The sequence below is a fragment of the Alosa sapidissima genome, chromosome 7 (assembly GCF_018492685.1).
Source record: "Alosa sapidissima isolate fAloSap1 chromosome 7, fAloSap1.pri, whole genome shotgun sequence".
NCBI lineage: Eukaryota > Metazoa > Chordata > Actinopteri > Clupeiformes > Clupeidae > Alosa > Alosa sapidissima.
The window spans coordinates 21,406,944-21,426,288 of NC_055963.1; the positions used below are offsets into that span (position 1 = coordinate 21,406,944).

The 19,345-nt window shown below is 39.9% G+C and overlaps 1 protein-coding gene across 3 annotated transcripts in view; it reads right to left on the bottom strand.

The window, feature by feature from the left end:
• Positions 1–16,300, bottom strand: part of slc16a4 (solute carrier family 16 member 4) — a 31,103-nt gene extending 14,803 nt beyond the window's left edge. Inside the window, exons 1-3 of one of the 3 annotated variants that reach the window (XM_042099630.1) lie at positions 16,071–16,300; positions 15,304–15,373; positions 7,389–7,543 (exon numbers count right to left, since the gene is read on the bottom strand). In XM_042099630.1, the coding sequence (XP_041955564.1) occupies positions 7,389–7,411 (23 nt within the window). In that variant the 5' untranslated portion in view covers positions 7,412–7,543; positions 15,304–15,373; positions 16,071–16,300. The remainder of the gene's footprint in view (positions 1–7,388; positions 7,544–15,303; positions 15,374–16,070) is intronic. The other 2 variants (XM_042099627.1, XM_042099629.1) reach the window with 2 other exon arrangements.
• Between the last annotated feature and the right edge of the window lie 3,045 nt (positions 16,301–19,345).

The following is a 19,345-nucleotide window of genomic DNA, read 5'->3' on the forward strand; positions in this document are numbered from 1 at the left end:
ATTATAGCCTTGTAAATCTGCATGTACCATGTGCCATCTTGTCCAGGGGAAATCTTGAATTATTGAGGAGTTCAAATTGATTATGCGTCTAGAGGACAGTATGTTTCCCTCGGAAATGACCTCTCTGCTCTGCAGCCTTAAGTCCAGCTAAGAGTCATTTCTTAGAATCCTGTGTATGTTTCTGCTAGCTTCGTGACTGAGCTTTGGACAGTGTTGTTTTCCATTATTTTATGATGGTTAAACATCAGCTGTGTTTCTTACACATTTTAGTGATGTGTACCTTCATCAAGTGTAAAGGAGATTACTGAACATTCAAAGAATAGGGTGCTAATAAAGTGCTGTACGTACAGATACAGGAATACAGTTAGTCAATCTGGTAGTTCATTTATGCAATTAGCTAATTGCTATCTCATTTACGTACAGTTAAGAAAATACAAGTAAATAAATGAAACAATGTGTAAATACATAAATAAATGAATGAAAAAAAGTAGAAAGATAAATGAAGAAATACAGAGATAAATTAATAATAATGACCAGTTTTCATGACCAAACTGTAAAGATCCATTTATTTATGAATACATTTCATAATCTATTTCTGCATTTATTAATTAATCCTAAAGTAATTTTTGGTCCTATATAGCTTTCAGTAGTGTTAGTGATGTGCACCAATTCAGCTGTCATATGGACCATTCCCATGTTGTTACATAGTCATTAATATTAACCATTGCAATGCTCAATCGTCATTTTTTTGGAAATAAACATTTAAATGCTTTAGTCTCTGTGGAAATGGGAAAAGGCCTGAGTTTGACTTTTGTACAGACTTTACAGGAAGTGACTGATGGAAACAGAGATATGTGACTACCTGTAAACTGGATTTATACTGATTCTTCATAATAACTGACTTAAACATGCATAATGATGTCTCATAAAGACCATGTTCATGTTGCACAGCACTTGCAATTACATTTTGAGTCTTTTAACCCTTGTAAGGTGTTCGGGTCTGTGGGGCTCTTTTTCAAAGTTTGCTTAAAGGAAAAATATCCTATTTATTATTTCTTCAAACTCAGACTCAGTGGCCTTGGCTCATTTTCTGTGAAGAACATAAAAAACCTTATTTTCAATGATTGCACACGGTACACCCCCCTACACATAACTATTACATATGTGGTGTTCGGGTCTACTGGATCCGAGTGTAATAATTGTAGGTGCTATGTATACCTTAACTGTGTCCTCTTCCTAACCGGGCCTGCTTGTGTGTGTGTGTGTGTGTGTGTGTGTGTACGTGTAGGTGTTTGTGTGCGGGAATGTTGTTTTTCTGCACCTACTATTCCCACAAAAAGTTACAAAATTGTTAAATTATCTTGTTTATACCTTAATAATAATTAATAATACCTTGTTTATAATTGTTTGTCACAAAAACGAAGTAAACATCTGATAAGTAATTTTACATCAATTGTTATGTCTGTAAAGCCTAATAATGTGGTGGGTAGACCAGACTCGGGAACAAAAATATGAACACCTTACAAGGGTTATGAGGCACAAAGGCACAGTTTAAGTGATGCCCCCTGACTGCATTTTTTTCCTAACGACAGTACTCGGTGACCTCGAGCAACAGGGCTCTATGGTAAACACAGCGTTCCTGCACAACTGGAGCGTCTGGAGCCTCTACAGACATCAATGGAAGGCATTCCAAGGCCAGTGAGTCCATTCAAATTAACACCCGGCCTGGGGATAACCAAGCACTGACCACATCCTAGGTGGTTAAACCATTTACTAGTCACTAGAGTCTGTGCTTGAGTTCGATATGTTTTGAATTTTAGCATACAACAGGTGTCCTCTAAAGTTTTAGATCAATCACCACTACTTGGTATGAATAGACTACATTTGCATACATTACATATTCCAGGTGAATCTTGTATGTAATCTGGTTTCAACCAGTTCTACCTTTAAGCAAAAGAACAGACTTCATATCTAATCTAATCAGCCACACCAGTCAAGACATATATCGTCTGAATGTTAAGGTTATGGGCTGAAGTAATGTATTTGTTAAATGAATTGTACAGATGCAGAACTACAGATAAACTGCATCTTTTACTTAGTTCTCTGATGCAGGTCTTCCAATTCAGATGAAAGAGACATGCCCAAATTAGGCAGAAACTGCTTAACAGATTAAACGTGAATGAATCGGGCCAGTGTACTGCAGGAAAGCATTTTCTGCGTGCTTTTCACAGACTGTTCCTGTGTGTGTGTGTATGTGTGCGCACGCGTGCCCGCGTGGATTAAGGGGAGAGGCTGGTTAAGTTGTTGTGTGGAATGGTTATATTGCAATCTTGGGCCTGCCTGATACCTCACCATACCACCACCACCAAATACCTCTTCTGAGCTAATTGGGGTGATGGTGTCTTAACAAACATACTTCACAAGGTGTACGTTACTCTTTTCAATTATAGAGCCTATGACACCTTGGTTTCAATTATATCCTGACCTCCTTTTGTTTGAACTCTTTGTCAGCCAAACTATGCTAATAATTACGTGCTCATACCAGAAAGATGGCATTGCCTTCATTCCAAACAGTAAGTGCGTCTCACGGCCCCTCTTAAGGGGACAAACTTAATTCAAAGCAATAAGGGAACTCCAACAAAACCAGCTGGTCTTAATGATATGCCTAGGGACTAGGAACAACAATAACATAACAAAAGAGAGACAAGTCCCTTTCAGGCACTATAGTGTTTGTGGTATCATTGTGGTACCATTAAAAACACTACTGTCAATCTGACTAACCAGTATTGGCAAACTGGGATGTGAAAGTGTTGTGAATCAGCCTCATTTCTGTTAATGTACATACTGCATACTTCTTATGGTCATCTGTGATTTTTGTACCAGTGTGTACCCTGTGTGTGTCTTTGGTCTGTATGCAAGCATCCTTTGTTTATCCTTGAAGTCAATGAAAGCCTGAGAGGCCTTTTGCCTATCACCAGGTGTGAAATGTTAATGTTTGTAGAACAGCATGTGTCCAGGCCTCTGAGGAACTTCCCAGGAAAGGGGGTAGTTTTAATTAAAAGACAATAGAAGCTGGCCAAAGGCCACATCCCCCACACACCACACCTTTACCTTGCATATTCATACTAGTAGGTCACTCCTTCTTTTGTGTGTAACTTTAAATATGGTAGACTGTGAATCTGGTGAAATCCATGATGGGGTGAAACAAACATGTACTTCTCTCCCTTGAGGGCCACTGGCCCCTCATTGAAGAGAATAAATGCCTGGATCCTGATCTTGCATCGTCCTGATTGAGTCTTAAGAGAAATATGGTAGTAAAAATATACTATCAGTTATGGAGGTTCCACCGAGATTAAAATTTTGGATTTAAATTGGATTCAGATATTGCTGAGAGATCTTCAACATCGTGTTTGACGGCACACTCTTAAGGTAAGGTAATTGATATTTTCTGGTGGTGAGATATTATAACCTGGCAATAGCCAGATGAATTTCGCTCCGCCTAGCTCCACTCATCCATCTGGAACCGATCCATTGAAGTGTTGCTTCAGAAGGCTGGGCCTAATCAAAAAATGCTTGCATATGATTGAATAAGCCACTTGTCCGTCATCTATTGACGTGCTACTTCAACCACTCACATCGAAGCCAACCCGTGACGCTAATAACAGACTCACAGTCGCTTCTACGCTATGTCACATCTATGAAACTCCCGCCCTGCGTCCTGATTGGCTAAACCATAAAGTTGGTTGGAGAAATCACTCTCAATGGAAGAGGTCCCAGATGGATGTAAGTGAAGCTAGGCGGAGCTAAGCGGAACGACATTCATCTGGCTAGGGTCAGGTTAGAGATATTAGGGAGTTGTCCTAAATAGTCCTTGTCAGACTATCGGGCTCCAGCAGGGAGCTCTGTTGGGCGTTAGTAACAAGCTTGTTTTGTTCCTGTAAATGGCCCGTAAGTATTATTGAAAATACTTTCGTCTCTATGAGACTGGCGTTAGAACAATAGTTCTGGAAATAGCCATGTATGTTTTAGACAGAAACATATTCGGTCCTATGGACACAATCTGGAGCTTATCGGATTAAGCTTTACGGCTACATTTGGGGGGACTGCTTGCCTAAGAATCTCTCACCTGAAAATGAAATTGCATAACGGTGGGTTTCCACACAGCGAAACACCTCGCGATTTTCGGCCAGTGAAATTTCGCCTTGGGGGCGTGACGGCGAAACCGCTAACTTTTTGACTGCAGTGTCTAGCCAGTAGTGGCAAGCGAGCTAATTAGGCTAATCAGCTAATTCAAACGTTTAAGTACTTAATGAAGATATCCAGGGGTCTTTATGCCTCGACTAAGTTGATGTTGCCTATAAACAACAATTCATGTTCATAGAAACAACAAGGTCATAATATATTTCATACCTGTGTTGCAGCACGTAGCCTAGCTGTCTAGCTAGGTTTACAATGCAATCCAATGTCCTAAAATACTAGCATTTCGCCTGTCAGCTAGCTAAAAAGATCGAGTGCTTGAACTAACATATATAGTGGTCTATTTAGTGGTGTATGTGCGTAACTAAGATCACAGTTTGAAGTAGCTTATAAAGATGTTGAACTGAAAGCGTAATATTAATAGTTGGGCGTCGAATGACGTTTTCCACCGTTTAAAGTAAAGACATTGGAGTTGGTATATGATACTGTGTTCTTCAAATTGATAAAAGTACAACTAGTTAGAAATTGGATTGATAATGCAACTGATGATGGAGACTTATGATGGATGATCAGGATCCAAGTAATATTTGCCCCATCTGCAAAGATGGAGTTTTCTATGTTCAGTGTAACTAACATGATGAGTTTGTCTTGTCTTGTCTTGTCTGTCTTGTCACTGCTATTGTCAACATGGGCCCTGAATGAATGAATGAATGTGTGAGTGTATGTGCTGGCCAGCATGTGTGAATGTGGAAACTTAATTCCAATGGTAATAGCTTTGTACCAAAGGGAACTTCTTATAAATATAACACAGATTTAATTTCTTTGGTGATCTACAATCACGGTCCTGTTTTTATAATGTTTTGAATATTGTTTTATGAATTTCAAGCATGAGTGGCTTTGTTGTTTGCTTTTTTTTTTTACATTTGTCTTCCATACTACATGATTGCAAGTCTCTTACTCTTTGATTTCTTATAATATGCTTATAAGACAAATTGATTTCCAGGTTGGCTGGTGATTCATTTAATGGTGAGCCAATGTTTAATGCAATCAAGACTGACAATTGTTGTTATTTTTGTTGTTCTATTTTTGTTGTTGTTGTTTTGTTTTATTTTTATTTCTTTCCTTTCATGTCTGGCATTCTGACCAGGGCAAGGCCAGATTACTGTTACTTTCCTTATCTTACTGTATTTTATTTCTATGGTTTATATGGGGAACACAATGGTAAACATTTGCAATGAGCATGTATCTAGTGTTATTGTCTGTTCCTTTACACACTTCCTTTTCCCCTCTGTAATACTAAGTTTGACTCATGATTACTTAGTTTATTTTTACTCTAGTCACTTAAAGCTGAAGATAATAAGTTATGTACTGTTTTTTGTTGTATGCTCCGGTCTAAGAGCATAGACTCTGTAAGTTTTTTTGTTGCTTTAAAGCACCTAGGCTATACAGATGCTGGTAGTAACAACATTTCTAGTTCTTTGATTTGATTTTCTTTGACTTTTAATTTTATATTTGTTATTCTGTTGCACCTTTATTTCTTTATATTACGGTTTATTTCATTTGATTTCCTTCTCAGTTTGTCCTGACTAGGAATACTTGTTGCTCAGATGATATGGTTACAGATTTCCCAATTCCATTATAGGTGCCAAGATAACAGGAGGATATTTTTTATATAATCCCCATCTGAGCCTTTTCTGGCTGTGTTGCTATTTTATTTTTATTTTATTTTTTCCTTGTTCTCATTGGTTTAATTTCTGATGGTCTGTTTGCTTGCTTTAACTGCTGATATATTTTAATTTCATTAGAAAGCGGGTTGAAGTTTCATTTTTTATGTTGTTTGTTTGTTTGTTTTGTAATGATTTATTTCATACATTTACAAGCTTTGCTCCTAGCCACCAATCACCGGATGATATTTGATGTCTACAAGCAGAACCGTACCATGTTATTTCATACAATGTAGTTTGTTTTGTTATCAGTTTCGGAGGCGGATCTGATGTGCCACCGATCCGAAGGGGGATGGTTGATGGTTTGCACCTTTCTGTATAGTCAGAGAAGTCAGAGAATACTGAGAATCTGGTGAAATCCATGATGGGGTGAAACAAACATGTACTTCTCTCCCTTGAGGGCCACTGGCCCCTCATTGAAAAGAATAAATGCCTGGATCCTGATCTTGCATCGTCCTGATTGAGTCTTAAGAGAAATATGGTAGTAAAAATATACTATCAGTTAGTAAACTGTCAGTTCTCTCAAGACATTTGCATATACTGCAAGTGTATTTGCCTTTGGTTATTAACATTCTGTGTTATCAATATAAAAAATGCAATATAACACGTAGTGAAATATGTAGGTCACCACAGCAAAATTCAAAGTTAATTAAAACGGCCCCACACGGTGCTGGTGATTAGAGTAGTAAGGAGCCTGTCCTATTTATAATACATGGAGAGTAAAGGCTTCAGTATACTCGCCGTTCCCGACCTGTCATGCGACAATGTGCCGTCACAGGAACGGCATAACTATTTATACTCGCGCGTGGTGGTCGTGACACTAGTTGCAGTATTCTCCTGAGGTGTCGCTGTTGTGAAAAGGCTATCGCTTAGACTGTAGAAGAAGAAATGTAAATATTGGCGTCAATGGCAGTAGTGACTAGCCTCTGTAATGATAGGCTACTTCAGACTTCGGTTGCTGCTCTTCACAACTAGGGGACATTACCATCTAGTTTCCAAGGTGTGTGCAGGTAGCTGGCTAGTCTTAGCAGATATTTTTTGGTTGAAAATAAATCTCTTTGTTACCTTTTGCTGGATTATTATGTCCCTGGTTCCTAGTTCTTCCCTCTTCCCCGTGTTGCAACTCTCACTGGTAACTTTGTTAACTTATCCAACAAACTATTAAAAATTCACGACTGTAACAAATCAGTCCTCCGAACTGCAACTCTCGCTGGTAGCCTATAGCCAAGTTAACTTCCCACTCTTCTCAAACTGACTATTCAAACTTCATGACTACAGTCATTTTATTTAAATTATTCAGTTTATTTAAGATGTGAGCTAGGCTATATGAAATGACTGAATGTGGTTATTGACAGTAGAGACACACATGCTCCCTGATCTTCAAGCTCGTCCTGCTTGTCGCACGCACAACACTGAAAAAAATTCTCCTGTTTTTTAAGGCAGTTTTTTTTCATTATTTTATTTTACCTGTTGTGTTCTTTTGGTAGCATAGCTGATGCAATGTGGGGTGAGGGAAGCCTTGAAGAAACTAGACAGCAAGAATCTTTTAATCTCCCTGTGTCATCCTGTGCACAAGCAGTTTGTGGACGGTCTCTATGGACTCATTGAAGTCACACTTATATCTGAAACAGACAGACAGAAAGGCAACAATAGTCAATATCTCCTGAAAACAACTTCATTGCAGACACAGATAATGTCACTGCCTTCCAGTAAAGAAGTGTTTCCTCTCTACCAGCACAACCTGCCAGGGTTCTCTGGCTAGTCTGGCAGGCACATCAGCAATGACAGGGGATGACAGTAGTAGCCAACACATGCCCTGTTTGAAGTTGTGTTGCTTTCTGTTAAAGGTAATGACAGATGTCATTCTCACTGGTTTAAAGGATGTTACGCCCAAAACACACCCATGACATAAGAACAACCCTTTTGCGCCCAGCCCCCAGCATTCGATCACAAAATCACGTCATTAAATAAGTGATTGTGGACTGGCCACGCCTTTAAAGGGAAACTTTAAGGATTTCCCCCTCTGCTGGAGAAATTGTGCATTATGCTGTTTCAAACTGTGGGAAAAGGTAACGATAAAGCACATGGATTTGTTTACAAGCTAGCGAACAGTTAGCATAAGTTTGGCAGAACTATGTGGATGTTACAAGGTAAGAAACACGATTTAAAACAAGTTTCTTGTTTCTCACTCTTTCCGGGACGGTAGTCTCAATGTTGCAAGGTTGGTTTTCCGCCTGGGGACGCTAGGCGCAGCGGGGAAAGTCACCATTTTCACCGGAACAGGTCATTTAAACCTCCAAATGATTTCTAAACGGTTTATTACGTTGAAATAGTTGCCAAGTCCCCCTTTAATGCCTATAAACTTTGCGCCTCTGATTATCCGTTTCCATGCGCGGTTCTACGGGGTGGCAAAGGGTGGCAGCTGCCACCAAACTTATGCTAACTGTTCGCTAGCTTGTAAACAAATCTAAGTACAGACTACACAGACTATATTGATTACACAGTGAAGAATGCTATTAAAATTGGCTCCTTAATTCTAAATGGAGACACAGTTGACCGAGTAGATTCCAGTGTAGTTAAGAGCAGGTAAAAACTTGAGGCTGGCTTGCGAAAGAATAGTTCTTTATTCTGGATGTAACAACAGAGTTCTGGTAACCCTGTTGTATGCACAGCACAGCACAGTGTTGCAAGGTGAAGCCAATGTAATGAACTGAAGCCAAGATCTGGGAAACTTCTGGCTAATTATAATAGCAGAATATACATTCACGTCTGGGGTCAAATTGGAGGGGGGGGAAACAGGCAGTGATATAGCCTTATGCAATTCAGACGTCTCTTGTGGGGGAACAATTAGTTAGGTACACCATTTGCTATTGTAAGGTAACAACATTCTGTCTGCTTACAATAAACGTCCTGTGCCTGCAATTTCTGCAGTATTAAACAAAGAACCAAAAGAATGACATACAGAAAACCACTAAAATCTAACAATCGAGAAAGAAAATCACATATTAAGACCCACACCATCCAAAACGCCAGCTACATCTCCGATTTGCCTCCCACCTCGTGTAATGTGGTGTAGAGAACAAAACATATGCAATGAAATCCGTTGAATTTTAAGTTTTGAATAATGTCCATGGCCCCCCTCCTGGAACCTCATGCCACCCCTTCGCCACCCCAGGAAAAAATCTCTAGATCCGCCCCTGTTCGTTTCTGATCGCCAAAATGGGGCCCTTCGTGTGCAATCACAAGTAGCCTCGGCTGGAAATATCACTTCTTTCACGGCAAACACTTGTTCTCCGCAGAAATTTGACAATGAACTGACCTAGGTCTACCAATGCAATTGTCAGCCTACTACAATGACTTAGTCAAATCAGTATGGCCATTATTTGGAGTAGCAATGAAGGCTTACACACATCCAACGATGTAGGGCAACACAAGATAGTGTCACTAGCACACACAACACACAATAAGGGTACATATACACATACATATCACATACATCAACAAGGGAATAAACACATGGGGCACAACCGAAGGCAGACTATACATGTCACATATCAGCCTTTGTGTCGTGATGTCTTTGGTGTTATGAAATGTAAGTTTAAAATGTTTAGCCGACTGCGTAATTTGTCATTTTCGTTCTATAAGTTCCACTTTTCATGTCATGAATGTAACATGCCTATGATAAGGCTTTGCAGTTGTCCAATATGGTCAATATATTGTCTCAATTGTGTTTCATATGACACGCAGAAGCTACATTCATGCATTGTTTTGCTCCAGTTGAAAATGTTTCTGCGTAATTTGTCAGCTGTGATCAAATGCGTTCAATAAATTCCTGTTTTATGTTATAAATATAACATGCCTATGATTAATTCTTCTATGGTGTATCTAATCTAGGCCTCTCTTATGTTCAATCAAATTCGCTTTGCCCACCCGTTTTTTCTGTGCCCACCCATTTGAACATTTCTGGCTACGCTACTGTTAGAAAGGAAACTGATAAGTCAGTGTACTATTCCTACAAAATAACTAGATACTAACAATGTAGAGCAAAAATAACCATTTGGTGGTGACACTGTTCCAGTGAGTAAAGATTCATTTTGGAATCTAAGAGGACACATTTCGCGGAAACATGAGGGTGTGCTACGGAGAGCAAAGAAAAACATGAGCAATTTGAATATGCTTCATATCAAGTAGAAGGCTAAAGTAAAACTTGGATGCTAAGCCTGTATTCTTTTGGCAATTAATCCAGACTGATCCCTTTAGTTTTAGGCTTATGTATTAACGTTGCCAAGCTTGTTTGTTGTTGCACTATCAGTGTTACAGTCTTTTAAAATAAATGTTCTGAGTGAAATATATTGCCATTGCTCTTAGTTCTTTGGGACCGGGGAGCGAAATTGACCTGACGCGAATTTGACCGGAGGAGCGGCCGAGTAAACAGCCACCTGCTCTCAGCACAGTGTTGACTTGCGTGTCTTTTTAAGATGGTGAGCGTAAACGTAAAGGAAAGCCCTCTAATCGGACGGGCAAGACTGACAATAGACGGGCCTAGGCCCGTCCAGGCCCATCCGTGCCTACGCGTATGCTTTCTAAATTATTTAGCTAACTCCATCCCCATCAACGAACTTAGGCTATATGGCCAATATCTTTGAAATTTAACGGTCTTGGTTTTATTAGGAAGACAGTTGGGCATGCCTCAGTCTCGTGGTGTGAGCGGTATCGGAGCGGAACAGCGCGGCCTCTAAATTAAAAAACGCTCCGCTCTCAAATTCCATCCATAGTACACAAAACTATAAAATAATCTAAACTTCATTCACTCTCGTTGTATAGGACAGGACAGACTTGCGGAACAGGCTGCAGGGCAACAGTCTGACAGCCTGCATGAAGATAGTAGTTACAAGACACTTTTTGAAACTATTTCAGCTTGTGTAGGCCTATCAGTGCTTTCTGAACATATTGAACACACTTTTAGAAATACCGTGATAATACCGAAAACCGTGATAATTTTGGTCACTATAACCATGAGGTTAAATTTTCATATAGCTGGGAAGAAATATGTGAAAAATCATGAAGATGGGGTATTTCTGGATAAGTTTTTGATTTTTGGCAGGGTGTTAGGTATAGGCCTAAGGTTTTCAAAAATCCATGGATACAAGTTGGGGTGGCCCCCCTAGTGGCAGTTATCCATAAAAACCAAAATGGCCCCCGCCGAAAAGAGTCTTAAATTGTTGTATAATGTATTTTCTCTACTTTGTTTGATACAAGGAATCCAATTTTGATATGTTCTTCTTATTGTAAGTCCATTTCCATGTTAAATCTAGTATCATAGTCATATTTAGCTCATAAACTGTTAATATCTCTGAAAAAGTCACATTGAAATATTACTCAGGCCCCTAGACCCATATTTTACCTCCAAGGTATGCTTTTCTTTGTTGATTGGACAGGCCACTATCACTATAGTGTCAAAAATAACATATTGTGACCAAAAGGACCATTGTTGAGGCCTTAAATAAACACAAATTCAGAACTATGCCACAGTGAAAAGTTACAGTATATTAGGCTTTTCACCATGTTAAGGATCAATATTATATTTTAGTCAAATAACACAAAAAAACAATTCATACTTAAACCAGAGACTTTCTAATGAGGAGACACAGCACTCAAAAAATCCTCCATAGAAATGCATGAGCTTAGTTTGTAACGGCAATATGGTTGTTGTCTACGCAAATCACACCCCTTCCGCGGCAAAATGTTGACATGTGAATGCATTGAGCTAATCATGTGCTGTGTTGTGAATACATTAGCCAATAATGTGGTGTGTTGTGAAGACATCGTGCCAATCATGTGTTGTGATCTCACCGCTGGAGCAAGATTGGTGTTGTGAAGCCTTGCGCGCGCACATTTCTGCCGAAATGGATGCCCGATGAGTGCCCAAAAAGCGTTGCAATATGGCCGCCGAGTGGAGGGACTTGCCTAAAAGGACTTTGCTTAGATAGATAGATAGATAGATAGATACTTTATTGATCCCCAGAGGAAATTCAAGAATTTAACTTAATTCAAGAACTTAAACATTATGTATTTATTCAAAGATTTTTGGTTTCACTCTTCATCATTATTAGTACAGCCTCCCTCACACTTGCACAATGTGGTACAGCAAAGTCCAGCTCGGTGGCACTTACAGTTGCCCATACAGGCAACCACACAGCCACAGTTGAGGAGGAGTGAGCATCCCTTGCTGGCATCTTCCAGATCTGTCCAATATGGCACCCAGACTTTTGTTCTGTCATTCCATTCCCAGCCCCGCTCACTGGGGTCTGGAATCTCTGGAGTTTTGGAGAGGGACTGCTTCCAGACAAAAGCTGCAGTGTGCAGGGCACGCTTTCCATGCTGGAATAAGGCATGATGGGTCAGGGGGATTGAATCCAGGGACTTGAGGCCATGAGTGAAAAGAAGCTTCCGGGTTTCATTGACTGACTCGACACTGCAGTTCTTACTATACATGAGTACAATCCAGCGTTTGAGAACTTGCATGTGCACTGACTCCAGTGTATGGCTGGTTGGGTATTGGTGATCAGTTTCCAGACCCCAGCGAGTGAGGCTGGGAATGGAATGACAGAATCAAAGTCTGGGTGCCATATTGGACAGATCTGGAAGATGCCAGCAAGGGATGCTCACTCCTCCTCAACTGTGGCTGTGTGGTTGCCTGTATGGGCAACTGTAAGTGCCACTGAGCTGGACTTTGCTGTACCACATTGTGCAAGTGTGAGGGAGGCTGTAATGATGAAGAGTGAAACCAAAAATCTTTGAATAATACATGATGTTTAAGTATGAATTGTTTTTTTGTGTTACTAAAATGTTAGCCTAACGAGCCAGACCCACATTAAAATGTAGGGTCTGGGCACTCACCGTTCGCAGTGCTCAGTCCGAGGGGCGGGATAATTGGTTGTCTTTCAAATTCCCTCTGCACGCAATAGGACAGCGCTGAGTCCCATGCGTTTTCCCACTAGCGGAGCTAGTTGGCTAGTTCAAACTTTTGCCAAATTAAAAAAAGCTTAACTCGTGTCACACTGTCCGCCAACAGCAACATCCATCTTATTTGTTTTCAAGTAGCAGGGAATTCAAGCCAAACCGTTGCAACTCTGCCATCAATCATTATGTTAAGCCCGCCTAACGACTCTATACACGATTTAATTGGCCTGATAGAAGTTTAATTTTTTGAGCTCACAAGCCAACGGAGAGTTGTTAGACTAGCCGCTTGGTTGCGTCTAGATTTCTAGGCTACTAAAATGTAACATTGATCCTTAACATGGTGAAAAGCCTAATATAACGTTTCACTGTGGCATAGTTCGGAAGTTGTGTTTATTTAAGGCCTCAACAATGGTCCTTTTGGTTACAACATGTGATTTTTGACACTATAGTGATAGTGACCTGTCCAATCAACAAAGAAAAGCATACTGTACCTTGGAGGTAAAAATATGGGTCTAGGGACCTGAGTATTTCAATGTGACTTTTTCAGAGATATTGACAGTTTATGAGCTAAATATGACTGATACTACATGGAAATGGACTTAAAATAAGAAGAACATATCAAAATTGGATTCCTTGTATCAAACAAAGTAGAGAAAATACATTATACAACAATTTAAGACTAAAGGAAGCTGAGATATAACCTTTTCTCTTTTCGGTGGGGGCCATTTTGGATTTTATGGATAACTGCCACTAGGGGGGCCACCCCAACTTGTATCCATGGATTTTTGAAAACCTTAGGCCTATACCTAACACCCTGCCAAAAATCAAAAACTTATCCAGAAGTGCCAGAAGTTCATGAATTGCATCCTAGCTAATACCGTTACATCCCTACTTGTAACGATGCTATAGTTGTCAGCTCTGCCATAAGTAGTGACTGATCACATTTGCACATTTTGTTGTTTTGCACTTTCTTTTGCACTTGTTCTATAGTTTGTAATAGTCTTTGTTAAAATTGCACAGGTTACACAAATATTTTGAAATATTTAAATACTGTTGTATAGTTTGTTAGGTGTTATTACTTTGTTAACTGTTATTTTGAGAAGCTGGTTATTTATTTAATATGTAGTGTTTAATAAATAATTGTTAAATTACAGAGTTTGTAGTGTATCGCACAAACAAGACGCCAGCACCCACCCCGGTCGGACCTACGACCTACCACCTTAACTAACACATTTCCTGCGGGAAACCCTGAACTGTACAACAGTACATTGGCTAAGGTAGAGTATGGTATGAGGTAGGTAAGCCAATTAACGTCAGTTATAACTGGTGTCTAGTTCCACTTCAGGCCTTTGAGGTAAAAAGAGGATGAGTTTGAACCTGACCAGCTGTGTGTCATCTCTTGTAGAGAACTGCTCACAGTCATTCATTCTGCAGCCATCAGGCCTAGGAGAGGGAAGAGTCTAGCTGAGAGGAGTGAAGGCAAAAGAAGTGGAGAGGGGGTGGGGCCGGAGTCGTGTGACTAACAGCGGCCTAGGAGGTTCTGCCTCCTTGTGTCTGTCAAGTCATCCCAGGGCAAAGGTGGTCCATTGGCTCAGCGCCACAGCATCATACAGTATGTCTGTTTCAGTGTACTAAGGCTATTTCTGGCTGAAATTGAGAGGCTGCTGTATTGACTACAAAAAGAAAGAAATTGCCCTTTCCGGATGAGTCAGACACTGAGATGTGATACTTGCTGTGAATGAAACTAAACCCAGTTTAAGTCAATTCTGTAGGCTAAGATAAAATGTCTCTCTCTGACTAGTTCTGGTATCATTGCTACAGTAAACACCTAAAGCAAAAGTTTGTTGTATATGCTATTCGTTAAAGGGGAAAAACAATGAATTAATCACTGACATGCCCCTGTTGATCCACTGAGTGAAGGCTTTCATGCTCAAAGTCTAATGTTTGTTAGACATATGTAATGTACATCTGCAGAAGTGCATTTTGCTTGTGCCGATGAACAAGGAATTTATCCAACTATTTAAGATTTAAAAAATAACAAATGTGATGATCATGATTCTTTGACACCTTACAGTTCTACCTACAAGCCAGTACATACCATGTCTGAAGTGCTTTGAAACTCATGCTTGATCTAATCAAAGAGCTGCCAGAAGAAAAGACTGACTGCAGATAAAAAGGGAATAGAAATATGACACCTGTCTATGCATTATATAGGCTGTAGTTTCTAACTAGGAGCTTACACATCTGATCATTACATCTTTTATAATAGGCTACAACCACACATACAAGGCCACAGTAGCACTACAATTGTGTAATGAAGTTGAAGTCTAAAGCATGGCTTAATTTATTAGACCTTGTGTGTAACGAACGGCAATGCACCAAACAGCCTACAGTTAGTGGAAGTGGAAGTTGCACTTACCAACTATACAAGTACAATCGCTGCACGTGTGTTTGGTCCCCGGTATCATAATGATTCTCGTGCGACAGCTCTGCACGGAGAAGATAGATTAGCAATTGTTAACCATAAGGCAGGGATCATCACACTGGCCAGCTACAAGCGGCAGTTTTCCTATTGTTCTCTATGGTTCGGCTGAGCGTTGAACTTGTTCAACTTTTAAAGCGCAATCCAAGAGTATGCAATTGTCAGTTTAGGCAAACCGTTTGTGTTATGAGATGGAACTTATTATGGTCTGGGCGTTGCGATACGCTTACCGCTGCGTTATTTCCAGTGCGATCCCCGCCTAACATTGTTACGCCAAAGTGAATATTGTCAGTGTCATTCAGTCCCAGTTAGTTTCAAATCAGTTGGACAAAAACAGAACAGAACAGTAGGCTATATTTATGTTGAACTCGTGAGTAAAAACGTGAGTCAAGTGGACTCGTTTTTTTTACACGGTGCGTTTTTGTTTTTATTTAATTTAGAGGCAAGAACATTAAAAATATATGCTACTTAATTAATTTAGTATGTCACTGAATGGGGTCTGCAATTTCTAACTGCAACAAAGCAAGCTGTTAATGGTCACGGGGAATTTGTGTATCGTAGGCTAGAACGAAGTTACATGATTCATTGCACAAAAATGCTTGTAATATAAGTCTGGAAGAACAATATGGTCCATATAATGTTTCTACTATGACATGAGATAAATATTTTGACCAAAAAGCATGGCATTGATACAGTCTCCTTACCATATTTTGCGATTTTCCTGTCCATCAGAGCTGAAGTCCACTTTGCAGCTTACAGCCTATCATTAGGGCTGGTGCGCCTGATGAGCGCACCATCAAAACCAAAGAACGCACGGGAGCAGGAAAACCCCTTTCCGATAGTCAGGTTCGAGTGGACGTTTTCAGACAAATGGAAACAAGTCGACGGTCCTCAGGTATTTAAGTGTTCAAGACAAAGTTTGCCTACTAGCGAAAAGGAGCAACGACAGTGAAATTTCACAGCCACGTGATGTAAACGTAAGCCCACGTGTTATATGCATGAACGTTTCAAGACATGAGAACTATTGGTACTGTATAACTAGTTGGGGGCCTAGCAGCGAAGACCGAGGTGAAGTTAGTTTGATATTTGATATTCTGATATTCGACAGATATTCAGTTTTTTTTAATGCAGCCGGTTTCACCCCGTGTTTGCAGACAATGCCTACAAACAGATGACCTGTCTACTTGCTCCCAGCCGACCTTAGGGACTGTCTATAAAGTACCTTGTGAATTACCTTCATAGTCTTTTTTGTCAATAGCTTTGACATCATGTGACCTAGTGACTCCAAACCAATGCAGAATAGTTATGCTATATGGGACTCATCAGACACACCTCTTTTTATAGCGACTGTATGCACGCTGTATTTTATATGAATTTTTTAAAGAAAATACATTATTTCATTGAAAGAAACAGACTCCTTTTTTCAATACCTCCCAAGCCATATGACCTAGTGACTCCAAACCAATGCAGAATGGTTATCCTATATGGGACTCATCAGACACACCTCTTTTTATAGCAACTGTATGCACGCTGTATTTTATATGATTTTTTTAAAGAAAATACATTATTTCATATAAGAAACAGATTCCTTTTTTTCAATACCTCCCAAGCCATATGTCATAGTGACTCCAAACCAATGCAGAATAGTTATCCTATATGGGACTCATCAGACACACCTCTTTTTATAGCGACTGTATGCACACTATATTTTATCTGAATATTTTAATGAAAATACGCAGGGGCGGAGCCAGAGGGGTGGCTCCGGGTGGCACAGGCCACCCTTGAGATTCGATTGGCCACCCCAGGTGCCACCCCAAATCCTAGTCTACGATTGGCCATTAACATGGTGTAAGGCGGGACCTTTCTTGATGCACTTGCAGCAGTGTGAAGTGTCAGACGTCAGAAATGTAAGTGGCAAACACGCTTGCCTTTATGGGCCTGCGGCACAATTGAACTGCGGAACGAAAAGGTTTCCCCGATCAGGAAATACTCCTTAATACGCAACTTTGTGTAGGCTTAACAGAGGTAGCCTAAATATCGTGCCTATGACGATGACAGCTTTAAAAAAAAATATATATATATTTCACTTGTCTCTCTGGATTGAAGGCAGAATGTGGGCTGTTGCGCAAATAGATGAATGAGGATCGGGAGATTCCGTTAACAAAAACCTAAAGTTTTGCCAACATTTTCTCCATTATTATCGTAAAATATGTCTCCATGCAGGGCTGGTTCTAACCTAGGCTAGGCTACTATATTTGGGTGGGCTGTTAGAAATTGTGGGTGGGCAACATAGCAAAGCTGTCAAATTGGATCAAAACTAACATAAACACAAAACAAAGCTAAGCTTCAATTTGATATGATTGGTTAAGGGGTTTATGGCGCGAAATGTTTTGGATACTTGAAGATGAGTCTTGAAAAAATATTTTCACTTGAGTCGGTGCATTTGACGTGGACAGCCGGATGCCACCTGCACTTAAGTTGGAGCTTACCTCGACTGGAAACCACACAGCTGGATAAACTGAGGTAATATTGTTTTTACATCAGTTCTAGTTATGGTTTATCTTAATTTACAGTCCTTAAATCATGTTATTTCACATGTAATATGCTTTCTCATCAGCATCAACATTATGGCTTAGCGGGGGGCTAGTGCATCGTCACGTAACTTTAGCTAGCTGTATAATTCTGAACTGCTTGCAATATTCTCGTTAGCTTTTGATGTCAGTTATTTTCATTTGAGTTTCATTTAAAAACCTGTATATAACCTGTGGGTAAGTTTGTTTTCTAGTACCAATTTGCTTGTTAGGTAAGCATTATATTGGCAAGACCGTATAGCAAACCAAAGCTGAATAAATCAATGGGCGCTGCGTTTCAAGTTGCTTTAGCTATGTTCTGACATGAAATAAGTTGAGCAATATTTTTACTCCTCTCAATATGTAGTTGTAGAAAATAAGATGTGAAATTACATATTCTGTCAGAAATGTAATTAACTTATTGACTTTCCTAAGGTTGTTACCTGTAGTGCAGTCTGTAGCGTGAACTATTTTAGCTTGCTAACTTCTAAATGACAAACATCAGACGTGCTTGTCTCGACATTTTCTAAGATGGCATGACTTGAAATAGATGAAGCACAACTCCTCAATATGTAGTTATAGAAAACATGATGTGCAATCACATATTCTGTCAGAAATGTCATTATTGCATTTCAGCAGTTTGTTATTAGGTGAAATGTAATCTGTCTTTATCTTGATGCCAGCCAGGCAATCAGATTTAGGGTAGCTAAACCCATGTGTAATAAAATGACGTCATACTTAGAAATATTTCGATTATACTTCAATAGTTTAGGCAGAGACTTTCTAATGTGGAGACACAGCACTCAAAAAATACTCCATAGAAATGCATAGGGCTAGTTTGTCACGCCAATATGGCCGTTGTCTACACATATCCCACCCCTTCCTCGGCAAAACGTCGACATGTGAATACGTTGAGCCAATCATGTGGTGTGATGTGAATACATTGAGCCAATAATATGGTGTGTTGTGAAGACATCGTGCCAATCATGTGTTGTGATCTCGCCGCTGGAGCAAGATTGGTGTCGTGAAGCCTTGCGCACGTGCATTTCTGCCGAAATGGATGCCCGACGAGTGCCCAAAAAGCGTTGTCAAATGGCCGCCGAGTGGAGGGACTTGCCTAAAAGGACTTTGGTTTAGGCTACCTCTTCTTTTGTGTGCATACATGCACAAATCTGTAGTTTTGTGATTTTATTTTTTACATTACAGTAATAAAGGTATTTGTATGATTTTGCTGTTGTTTCAGATAGAGGATGACAAGACCTACACAGACCTTCTCGCAAGCCTGAAGAGGTAGCTGACTGCTCATGAGTTTGTGCTCACAATACTGAAGACAATGAGGGGATGGAGGAAGAAGGTATAGATTTATGTGCTGTGCGTAGGATGGTGCAGGCTTCCACTAAAACACTGTA